Here is a 12,856-nt window from a genome sequence, read left to right as displayed (position 1 = left end):
GTATATTATCTAAACATACAAAATTTTCTCTCAAAAACGCCACCTTTTTATTTTTTTTTAAATTGCCACCCTGAGATTTTCTGATCTAAAAAAATGATGTAGGTAGGTCACAAGCTTGAAAAAATCCATTTAGAGCCTTAATTTTGGATAAAAATACATATGAGTGAGGTCATATTTGTGAGCATATTTCAAGAGCACAAATTCCATCATTTTCCCCCCAGGAGTGGTCGTATCACTTTTAATATCTATGACGCATGCACAATTGCAAAAAATGACTGTGAACAGATAAAGGCATGGAACAAGAAACAGAAAAAATCTGATTGAATTGCAAACACAAATGTAGCACAACGAAATTTACAGTTAGAAGACAAAGCAAAACTACAGGGAATGAAGGAATGCATTAGTTTAGCGTGTATGCCTGCGAAGGATAAACAGGAAGAAGGAATACATTTCTATAATCTATGACACGTTCAAAATTACACAAGATAACAAATGACTCTGAACAGCCAAAGAAAAAGGCAAGGAACAAAATCTTGATTTATAAAAGAAAATGTGACTTAAAACAAAATAATATAACGATAATTATACTAATGCGTAACTCATATAATAATTTCAGAAATTACATGGAATAAGTAACGTGTTAGTTTAGCATCAGAATTTTTGATTAACTGAAATTGCTGATTTGCAACAATATGACTTGAAAAAAAATAATAAAACGATGATTATGCCAATGCGTACTTTAGATATGTCAGAGTAAAGATCTTTTTGTGCTTCATTTTCGTTTATCATCACCACAGCCATTTTTCCATGCCCTTTGCTTTAGCTGCTGCTTTAGCTTTGCTTTTTGCTTTAGCCATTTTTCCATGCATATTTGGTAGTTATGTTGGAAATAACGAGAGGCAAGGTTGTTTCTGAGAGTAGGAGCAGTGACCACGCTGCGTATTATGTTTAAGAGGTAGCAATTGAGGATTTCGGCGACCAGGACTGGACTGAGTATTGTTATTGTGTGTAATGTATTTTTTGAATTGATAATAAACCCCATTGAACTTGCTTGGATTAATTTAAAATAATACGCAATTTTGCATGACATCATAGATACCAAAAACCCTTCTTTTCACTTCTGAAATAACACTTCTCTGAAATAGCTAAATTACGCATTGCAAATTCTGACGTGAATTAATTTCCTCCTTCCTGTTTATCCTTTACAGACGGTAAAACAACTCGCTCTTTATTCCATAGTAATTTCTGAAATAACTAAGTTAATGAAAAGTGCTATTATTCTGTTATTCTTTAGTTTGAATTTACATTTTTGTTTGTTATTCAAAGTCAATTTTGTTGTTTCTTGTGCCGTGTCTTTTTATTTAGCCGTTTGGAGTCATTTGTCATCTTATGTAATTTTTAACCGTCATAATTCTCGCTCTCGCTCATCTTCTAACCACATATTTATCGGTCCTCCACTTTCGTTTTGACCAGTTGTAATTCTTGCTGTCACTTTTCTTCTAATCACATTTTTCTTTGTTCTTAACTTTCGTTCTCGACTTCTTGTGATTATCTTTGCGGGAAGTTTTCTAACTGTATATTTCTTTATTCTTCATTATATTTATCAATACCCCAGTCATTTTTTCCATACCCTTTGCCTTAGCTGCTCGGATTGGTCTTGTCATATTTGATGGTCTATCTTGTTTATTTTCAGGCACTGTGAATTTACCTTTTTCGGGTCGTTCAATTAACCCTGTCAAGTTTAATGGTTTAGGTGATTGAAACAAAGTGTTTTGTTGTTGTTCAAACGAACTATCACTTTTAAAATTGTTAACTTGCGTGTTTTGTGTCGTCCTTTAGGCATTTTTTTTTTACTGTTATGTAAAATTAACAGTAAAAGTAGGGACTCTTAGCTACATACTGATTGTTTTATTGCTACTTATTGATTGCCTTCTCTTCGATTATAAGGATTAGACACCCGTAGTATCTTTAACGATTAGACACTCGTAACTATAGGCTACAGAAAAACTACTTCACAGTTAGAGCTTACTGAAAGCATTGACTAAAACTGGTTCTTTTACTTTCGGTTAAAACTAAATAATTGCAAGACCATCAATATACACAAATGTACCCCGAACAAGCTACTTTTCCGTTTCACACAGCTCCAATCAACTGCTTTGGTACCTCCAAGATATACTCAAAGAGTTTAGCCAGTTAATTGTCCCGTGGCTCCATAGCCCGGGGCATTCAGCCTTTGTCATAACCCCCTCTGGGATTTTTAGTAAAGCTATTTACTTCTTCTTCTTTTCTTCTTCTAACAACTCACCGCAGCACCAAGCCGCCTGAGGCCAACACAGCTACGCACGCTCCTCCTCCATCCCAATCTATTCAAAGCCTTCCTTTTTACACCCGCCCAAAAAGTTCCCATTTACTTTAAATCTTTCTTTATGACTTCATCCCACCCCAGACGAGAATAAACTGCTTTCCTTTTAGCCCTAGATGGTTGGCTGAAAAGAACAATCTTCGGAAATGTGTGATCCTTCATCCGTACAACGTGCCCTAGCCACCTCAACCTTTCTTCATTATAGCCCTAGAGAGCGGTATTGAATCACATTTTTCGTATAGCCTATTGTTTGAAATACCCACAACAATCCTTAATCAATTTCTCTGGAAAACATCTAGCAAATCTTCATCTACTTTTCGGAGTACCCATGCTTCAGAGCCATATTTGACCACTGTCATCACTGTAGCTTCTAATATTCTAATCTTGGTTTGCAGACTTATCTTGCTATTCTTCTAAACTTTTTTTTAACTGTGAAAAATCACCCTGGGCCTTAGCTAAACTACGTTTAACATCTTCACTGCTCCCACCATCTTTACTAATAATACTACCAAGGTAAGTGAAGCTGCCCACCTGATCAATCTTTTCGTTACCCAACGTCACCTTTTCGTCTTCACTTATTCCTAGCCTTAGTGACTTAGTCTTCTTAGCATTAATTTTCAAACCTATTCGAGCACCCTGAACTCGCAAAACTTCTAAAACTTCCTTCATTTTGTTTAAAAAACTTCATTTACGATTGGTTTAAAAAAACAATCAAGGACAAACAAAAATAAGAGAGCTCAAGAACAGTGTCATTTGAAGACAGTATTTGGTTAATGTTATAACTTGAAGGTCGGTATTAGGTTTCAGGTGAAATACATACTTTGCTGAGGGAGTCCACATCTCCAAAAGACATCCCCGGCGTATATAGCGAGCACACAAGATGTACCCATCTTACAGTAACAGTTTGTTTGAATACACCGTCTGAAAAATACAAATTTACAGTTCAGAAACTTATTTATAATCACTCATTTTCTAGAAAAAATTTCAACAATACAAACAGCATTAAATTTTAATATAAAATGAACACAACAATAAAAGAGATGAGAGGACTGTCCTATACTTCTGTGTTAAAAAGTACAATTTCATTGGTTTATGTTTATGACGTATTTTTGTAAGCTAATAATATTATTCCTTATTTCTGAGAGTTCAATCCCGCTTTCTAGGGCTATAGTGAGAGAAAGGTTGAGATGGCTAGGGCACGTTCTGCAGATGACGGATTACAGAATGTAAAAGAGTGTCCTTTTCGGCCAACTGTCTAGGGCTAAACGGAAAGCAGGAAAGGTTGCCAAAGATTGTCCTTTTCGGTCAACTGTCTAGGGCTAAACGGAAAGCACGGTTGGGGTGGGAGGATCTTTGTAAAGAAAGATTTAAGGGAAATGGAAACTTCCTGGGAAGGTGTAAAGAGGGAGGCTTTGAATAGATTAGGATGGAGGAGGACGGTGTGTAGCTGTGTTGGCCTCATGCGGATTGGTTCTGCGGTGAGTTGTTAGTAGTAGTTTTCTTCTTTTTTTTGTAGTTTTGACTCTTTGAAGTGTGATTGGAATGAAGCTGACTTTTGAGGATTATTCTCCGTTTTAACAAGCCAAAGAAAAAACGCAATGCTTTTGACCTACTCGCAGCTTCATTCTTGGACAACCTTGTATCATTACAACAGTTTTTAATGGCTGTAAATCTGGAAAACCATCCCACTACAATCACGATTTGAAGTTTTATATATATATATATATATATATATATATATATATATATATATATATATATATATATATATATATATATATATATATATATATATATATATATATATATATATATATATATATATATATATATATATATATATATATATATATATATATATATATATATATATATATATATATATATCAGTTTATGTGAATGAATAAATATATCAATTTTCATCATTTTATGCATTAGTTTGTATCGTTTATATTTATTTAGTTCGAAACTTTTCAGCATTTAACCAATTTTCAATGCCGGAAAAACTGGAAAAATACCCGAACATATTAGATACCCGACTACAACCATGATCTAAAATTAATATTTAGTTTGTAATGATTTCCATTCTCATACAGAAAATAACTTGATTAATACATATAAAAGGAGAAGCAGACCATTTATTAAATAGTTGAAGCTAAAACTTGTCCTGAGATTTTATATGGTAATCATCATAAATCAAACACAACAAGAAAAATTAATACGACATTAACAGGCAAAGAAAAAACTTATTGTTGCCACTTCAAAATATGCCAGCAACCCCATAAATGAACATACACCTATATAAAACAAAATCACAACCATAAATTTTCCCCTTCTTAAAAATACACAACCATACAAAATAATTTGTCAGTTAAATAACACTTATTTCAAAAATCTCTTAAAAAAAAAAAATACCAAGATTCTCAAGACAACTAAAATACCTAAAAGAAATTTCATACTGGTGATGGAGTGACTATTAATTATAAAAACACACTTTAAACCATTAAACTACAATATTTTGAAACTGTGTTGATCTCTGAACAAAAAAGGAGAGTTGACATTTAAGACCTGCAGTTACTATGATATTAGTTTTCTGGTAATACTTCCTAACCGATTCATGTAGTGACCGAACTGTCAGATATCGACATGCATTAATCTGATTTTGTAAAATACGATTTTGACGGTTTTTTGTTTATATTATTTTTAACAAGTGATTAAACTAATTTTAAAGAAGTTATTTTCGCTGTTAGACAGTGTTTTAACTTTACAACTCTATAATATAAACTAAAAACAAATTTTAAAACTCCAATAAAATTTTGGTTAATTCCTCTATTAAAGGAATCAACCCAATACTACCTTGACTTGGACATAATTCGCAGTGTGGATTCTTCACGCCAGCTTTACACGCTTCACAGAACCATGGCTCCATAGAAGTAGCTGAGCAAAAGGAGTCAAAACTTTCAGTGTCTGAGACACCGTAGCACCCAGAAACACCAATAAGCGCTAATTACATCGATACATTGAAAGAACAAATGCGTCCTGGTCGTCGTGACAAAGAACAAAGGTCGTAGCTGGCTCGTTCTTTACTATACCCAACTAAGTTTGGCTTAGGTTCGATAACCTCTGCTGGTAAATGCCCAGACAATCAATATTTAGGGGACACTTCTTCTTTCCGTCCCCCAAAAAGGTCAGATCATGATATAATCTCCAAACAGATTACGTATTCCATTAGCTCTTTCGTTACAAAATTTGACTATAAAGAAACTAATCAACTTTCTGACAGACTTGGTAATCCGTTCTGGGAGTGTCCTGATGACAAGAATTTAGAAATTCAAACTTGTAATCAAAATGTTGCAAAACGAAATTTTTTGGTTAGAAAACAAAGCGAAATTATAACAGAATGAAATGACGTGTTAGTTTTGAGTCCTTGAGGGTTTATAATAAAAATAAAATTAAAATTTTAATAAGGTAATACGATTTTTACCCGTTTTTTTGCCTTTGTTTTAAAAAAAGTAAGTAGGACATATTTTCATGTATAAAAAACGACACCATAGCACTCTGAAACAACAATAAGCGCTAGTTGCGTCGATAAATTGAAAGAGCAAATGAGACTTCGTGGAAGTGACAAAGAACCAAGGGCGTAGCTGGTTCGTTCTTTACTATATCCAACTAAGTTTGGCTGAGATTCGACAACCCTTTCTAATAAATGCCCTTAAGAAGACTATTTAAGGGGGCCCTCTTCTTTTCCTCCCCTAAAAAGGTCAGATCATATTGCGATCCCCCAAAAAGCCTACATAATCCATTTGCTCTTTCGTTATATTAATTTAAAAAAAACTTTCGAAATCTAAGTTTTCTAAAGAAAAGTAATGGATTTTTTAAAATTAATATAAGAATATAAAAATACCTTTTAAAATTAAAACTAAACACTACCAGAAATTACTATTAAAGAATAAATAAAACCCAAAACGAACAGAAAATTAAATAAACAATCATAGCAAATAACACACAACAAGTAATAGTATAAATGAATAAATAGATCTGAAAGCGAGTAATGCATAGATTGAATATGAAAATCAAGCTTATAACGAAAAATAATATTTTAATATTTAATTATAAATTAAACTTAAAACTAAAATAAATTAAATAAATAATCAATGCAATCAATCATTCAATAGATATTAATGTAAATTAATAAATAAATCTTAAAACGAGGGAAACTTAAATTGAATATGCAAATCAAGCTTGAAACGAACAAAAATCACTACAAACAAGAGTTTGGGTAACGCCTCCTTCTCTCACTATAACAGTCTAAAACCTACAGCGTCATTGGCACTTTACTGAAAACCAAGTTTATTACAAATATTTTCTTTTGTACTTACTGTTGAAAATAATCATTAAAATTATATTAAAATTTTGAACTGATGAGTTTTCAGCAATTAATATCATTATACATCAAATATTTAGTTTAATTTAGTGGTTCTTTCTAAAGTTGTTCAAGACGAATATAGTTCACTCCAAACAAGAGTTTGGATACTGCCCCCGTCCTTAACTGTAAATAGAAACCAAAAGCCTACTGCGTCATTGGCGCTTAACTGAAAACGAAGCTCATTACAAATATTTCTTTTCCAGCATTGAAAACACAAATTAAAGTACTGTAAAATAAATTATTGAACTTATGTATCTTTAAACAATTAATATCTTTATACATCAAGGTTTGCACCTGTTATCTTTAAGTTTGTAAGATAGTTAATTTTAATTTCTGTTCGGTTGGGGTTTCGTTTATTCTTTAACAATAATTTCTGGTCATTTTAAGTTTTAACTATAATAGGAATTAATTTCTGTTGGACTTGAGTTCAAAATGGTTCTTTACTTTTCTTAGAAAACTTCTTTTTATGCAAGTTTTTTTTTTAATTAATAATTATAATAAAACAATGAAGCCTTATGGCCTTTGCTATATACAATGGACGTGCGTGACTTTGATGAATCATACGTTATTTATTAACACAGCACTGAATAGATCGAGAACATAGCTTCTGAATTTCTATATAGAAATTAAATGAAAAAAATTGTTATACAATTTTATAACAATTTTTTAAAAACTGGATATTTCACACTTGGGCGCGGATGGGTTGGGGGCGAAACGAGGCATGGGGGGGGGGCTAGGGGCCCTTAAATCTCTTGACTCTTAAAAAGTGAACTAGAACATTAAATGTACAATCAAATGGGCCCTCGATGAAGTGTATACGAGCATCCCTTTCATAAGAACCGTACATGCCTTTAGAGCTTAACTTAGAACGCCTTCCCTAGACCTGGGGGGGGGGGGGGTTGTACTGACACCGGGGTTTTTCTTATCCGACCTTTGAACTATTTTTTTTTTTTACAAAATTTATATAAAAAAAATTTAATAAGATGGGTTTGGAAAGAGAAGGCGTAGGGGGGGGGGGGGTAGTAGGGGGGGGTATCACTCGGCACAAATGTTTATAAAAAAAAGGTACCAACAAAATTCTATTTAAAATCAAATTATTCCGCTCTAATTTTAGAAGAGAATCCCTGTCTGAATAACAAAATATGCCACCGGGCATAACTTACACCTCCTGCACCGGGGCCCTGTGGGCGTTTATCGAAAAAGGAATTTTCGATCTTGAAAAAATTTTAACTTATTGGATCTCTCAAAATTTTAATCGGATGAATTAGGCACTCTGTGCCATGGGGAGGGGGGGGGGGCGATTAGCCCAAAATTATATTTTTACTCTTCAAAAGGAATTTAGAGGGCAACTAACCCTCCCCACGCCCGAATGTATCCGATAAAAATTTTGAGATAGCTGGTTGTTAAAAATTGTTCAAAAGTCAGATAACGAAAACTCAGGTGTTGATACAATCCCCCAGGGCCCGGGGGCAGGCGTTGTAAGTTATGCCCTGGGGCATATATGGTTCTTATGAAAGGGATGTTCGTATAAACTTAGAGAGGGCTCATTTGATTGGAAATCGAAAGTTCGAGTCTCCCGCAGTAGTCAAAAGAGATCCGAGGCAAACCGAGCCCCTACTGCCCCCCCCCCCCCGACGCCTTCATCTTTCCGAACCCATCTGATGAACGATTTTGTAGAAAGACAAAGTGTCAAAGTAGTTCAAAGGTCGGATAGGAAAAAACCCTGGTGCCCGCGTGACCCCCCCCCAGGTCCAGGGAAGGCGTTCTAAGTTTAGCTCTAAAGGCATGTACGGTTCTTATGAAAGGGATGCTCGTATAAACGTCATAGAGGGCCCATTTGATTGGAACTTGAAATTTCTAGTTCACTTTTTAAGAGTAAAGAGATTTAAGGGCACCTAGCCCCCCCCCATGCCTCTGTTCGCCCCCACCCCAGCCGCTACAAAGTGTGAAATAGCCCGTTTTTAAAAAATTGTTCAAAAACTAGATAAAAATTTTTGTTATTTATTTTCTATATAGCACATCCAAAGCTATGTTTTCGATCTATTCATTGTTGTGTGAATAAATCACGTATGATTTATTAGAGGCATGCACTTCCATTATCTATAGCAAAGGTCATAAGGCTTCAGTTTTTTATTATCATTATTAATTAAAAAAAACTTGCATAAAAAGAAGTTTTCTAAGAAAAGTAAAGAACCATTATGAACTCAAGTCCAACAGAAATTAATTCCTATTATAGTTAAAACTTAAAAAGACCAGAAATTATTGTTAAAGAATAAACTAAACCCCACCCGAACAGAAATTAAAATTAACTATCTTACAAACTTAAATATAACAGGTGCAAAACTTGATGTATAATGATGTTAATTGTTGAAAGATCCATCAGTTCAAGAATTTATTTTACTGTACTTTTATTTTTGTTTTCAATGCTGTAAGAACTGGAAAAGAAAATATTTGTAATGTAATTCGTTTTCATTTAATCGCCAAGGGCGCAGTAGGCTTTTGGTTTCTATTTACAGTTAAGGAAGGGGGCAGTATCCAAACTCTTGTTTGGAGTGAACTATATTCGTCTTGAACAACTTTAGAAAGAACCACTAAATTAAACTAAATATTTGATGTATAATGATATTAATTGCTGAAAACTCATCAGTTCAAAATTTTACTATAATTTTAATGATTATTTTCAACAGTAATTACAAAAGAAAATATTTGTAATAAACTTGGTTTTCAGTAAAGTGCCAATGACGCTGTAGGTTTTAGACTTTTATAGTGAGAGAAGGAGGCGTTACCCAAACTCTTGTTTGTAGTGATTTTTGTTCGTTTCAAGCTTGATTTGCATATTCAATTTAAGTGTCCCTCGTTTTAAGATTTATTTATTCATTTACATTAATATCTATTGCATGATTGTTTGCATTGATTATTTATTTAATTTCTGTTAGTTTTAAGTTTCATTTATACTTCAATAGGACAATATTATTTTTCGTTATAAGCTTGATTTTCATATTCAATCTATGCATTACTCGCTTTCAGATCTATTTATTCATTTATACTATTACTTGTTGTGTGTTATTTGCTATGATTGTTTATTTAATTTTCTGTTCGTGTTGGTTTTTATTTATTCTTTAATAGTAATTTCTGGTCGTGTTTAGTTTTTATTTTAAAATTTATTTTTATATTCTTATATTAATTTTAAAATATAATTTACTTTTATTTATAAAAAATAGATTTCGAAAATTTTTTTTAAATTAATATAACGAAAGAGCAAATGGATTATGTAGGCTTTTTGGGGGATCAAAATATGATCTGACCTTTTGAGGGGAGGAACAGAAGAGGGCCCCCTTAAATAGTCTTCTTAATTGCATTTATTAGAAAGTGTTGTCGAATCTCAGCCAAACTTAGTTGGATATAGTAAATAACGAACCAGCTACGCCCTTTGTTCTTTGTCACTTCGACGAAGTCTCATTTGCTCTTTCCATTTATCGACGCACCTAGCGCTTATGGTTGTTTCAGAGTGCTATGGTGTCGTGTTTTATAAATAAAATGATGTCCGACTTAATGTTTTTAAAACCCAGGCAACAAGAGGGGTAAATATACTATTACTTTATTAAAATTTAATTTTTATTTGTCTTCTAACCGCTCACGGACGCTAAACTAACACGTCATGTAATTCTGTTATAATTTCGCTTTGTTTTCTAACCAAAAAATTTCGTTTTGCAACATTTTGCTTACAAGTTTGAATTTCTAAATTCTTGTCATCAGGACACTCCCAGAACGGATTACCAAGTCTGTCAGAAAGTTGATTAGTTTCTTTATAGTCAAATTTTGTAACGAAAGAGCTAATGGAATACGTAAGCTTTTTGGAGATTAAAACATGATCTGACCTTTTTGGGGGAAGGAAAGAAGAAGGGCCCCCTAAATATTTATTGTCTGGGCATTTACCAGCAGAGGTTATCGAACCTAAGCCAAACTTAGTTGGGTATAGTAAAGAACGAGCCAGCTACGACCTTTGTTCTTTGTCACGACGACCAGGCCGCATTTGTTCTTTCAATTTATCGAAGTAATTAGCGCTTATTGTTGTTTCAGGGTGCTACGGTGTCTCAGACACTGAAAGTTTTGACTCCTTTTGCTCAGCTACTTCTATGGAGCCATGGTTCTGTGAAGCGTGTAAAGCTGGCGTGAAGAATCCACACTGCGAATTATGTCCAAGTCAAGGTAGTATTGGGTTGATTCCTTTAATAGAGGAATTAACCAAAATTTTATTGGAGTTTTAAACTTTGTTTTTAGTTTATATTATAGAGTTGTAAAGTTAAAACACTGTCTAACAGCGAAAATAACTTCTGTAAAATTAGTTTAAACACTTGTTAACAATAATATAAACACAAAACCGTCAAAATCGTATTTTACAAAATCAGATTAATTCAAGTCGATATCTGACAGTTCGGTCACTACATGAATCGGTTAGGAAGTATTACCAGAAAACTAATATCATAGTAACTGCAGGTCTTAAATGTCAACACTCCTTTTTTGTTCAGAGATCAACACTGTTTCAAAATATTGTAGTTGAATGGTTTCAAGTGTTTTTTTATAATGAATAGTCACTCCATCACCATTATGCAAGTTCTTATATGTATTTTAGTTGTCTTGAGAATCTTGGGATTTTTTTTTTAAGAGATTTTTGAAATAAGGTTTATTTAACTGACAAATTATTTTAGTTGGTTGTGTATTTGTAAGAAGGGGAAAATTTATGGTTGTGATTTTGTTTTATATAGTTGTATGTTCATTTATTGGGGTGATGGCATATTTTGAAGTGGCAACAATAAGTTTTTTCTTTGCCTGTTAATGTCGTATTAATTTTTCTTGTTGTGTTTGATTTATGATGATTAACATATAAAATCTCAGGACAAGTTTTAGCTTCAACTATTTAATAAATGGTCTGCTTCTCCTTTTATATGTATTAATCAAGTTATTTTCTGTATGAGAATGGAAATCATTACAAACTAAATATTAATTTTAGATCATGGTTGTAGTCGGGTATCTAATATGTTCGGGTATTTTTCCAGTTTTTCCGGCATTGAAAATTGGTTAAATGCTGAAAAGTTTCGAACTAAATAAATATAAACGATACAAACTAATGCATAAAATGATGAAAATTGATATATTTATTCATTCACATAAACTGATATATATATATATATATATATATATATATATATATATATATATATATATATATATATATATATATATATATATATATATATATATATATATATATATATATATATATATATATATATATATATATATATATATATATATATATATATATATATATATATATATAAAACTTCAAATCGTGATTGTAGTGGGATGGTTTTCCAGATTTACAGCCATTAAAAACTGTTGTAATGATACAAGGTTGTCCAAGAATGAAGCTGCGAGTAGGTCAAAAGCATTGCGTTTTTTCTTTGGCTTGTTAAAACGGAGAATAATCCTCAAAAGTCAGCTTCATTCCAATCACACTTCAAAGAGTCAAAACTACAAAAAAAGAAGAAAACTACTACTAAGAACTCACCGCAGAACCAATCCGCATGAGGCCAACACAGCTACACACCCTCCTCCTCCCTCCTAATCTATTCAAAGCCTCCCTCTGTACACCTTCCCAGGACGTTTCCATTTCCCTTAAATCTTTCTTTACAAAGATCCTCCCACCCCACCCGTGCTTTCCGTTTAGCCCTAGACAGTTGACCGAAAAGGACAATCTTTGGCACCCTTTACTGCTTTCCGTTTAGCCCTAGACAGTTGGCCGAAAAGGACAATCTTTTACATTCTGTAATCCGTCATCTGCAGAACGTGCCCTAGCCATCTCAACCTTTCTCTCCCTATAGCCCTAGAAAGCGGGATTGAACTCTCAGAAATAATGAATAATATTATGATCTTACAATAATACGTCATAAACATAAACCACTGAAATTGTACTTTTTAACACAGAAGTATAGGACAGTAATCTCATCTCTTTTATTGTTGTGTTCATTTTATATTAAAATGTAATGCTGGTTGTATGTTTTATA

At 32.9% G+C, this 12,856-nt stretch overlaps 1 protein-coding gene across 1 annotated transcript in view; it reads right to left on the bottom strand.

Moving 5' to 3' along the window:
- The window catches only part of LOC148951869 (PHD finger protein 14-like), a 74,903-nt gene extending 69,561 nt beyond the window's left edge, over nt 1-5,342 (bottom strand). Inside the window, exons 1-2 of the mRNA XM_089088752.1 lie at nt 5,219-5,342; nt 3,183-3,283 (exon numbers count right to left, since the gene is read on the bottom strand). Of these exons, the coding sequence (XP_088944878.1) occupies nt 3,183-3,283; nt 5,219-5,291 (174 nt within the window). The 5' untranslated portion in view covers nt 5,292-5,342. The remainder of the gene's footprint in view (nt 1-3,182; nt 3,284-5,218) is intronic.
- Nucleotides 5,343-12,856: the final 7,514 nt, after the last annotated feature.

This window comes from Artemia sp. Qi Xiang Cuo, chromosome 5, assembly GCF_049724085.1.
Source record: "Artemia sp. Qi Xiang Cuo chromosome 5, ASM4972408v1, whole genome shotgun sequence".
NCBI classification, from domain to species: Eukaryota; Metazoa; Arthropoda; class Branchiopoda; order Anostraca; family Artemiidae; genus Artemia; species Artemia sp. Qi Xiang Cuo.
Note: the sequence above shows the minus strand (reverse complement) of the source record. Positions and strands in the feature narration are given on the sequence as shown.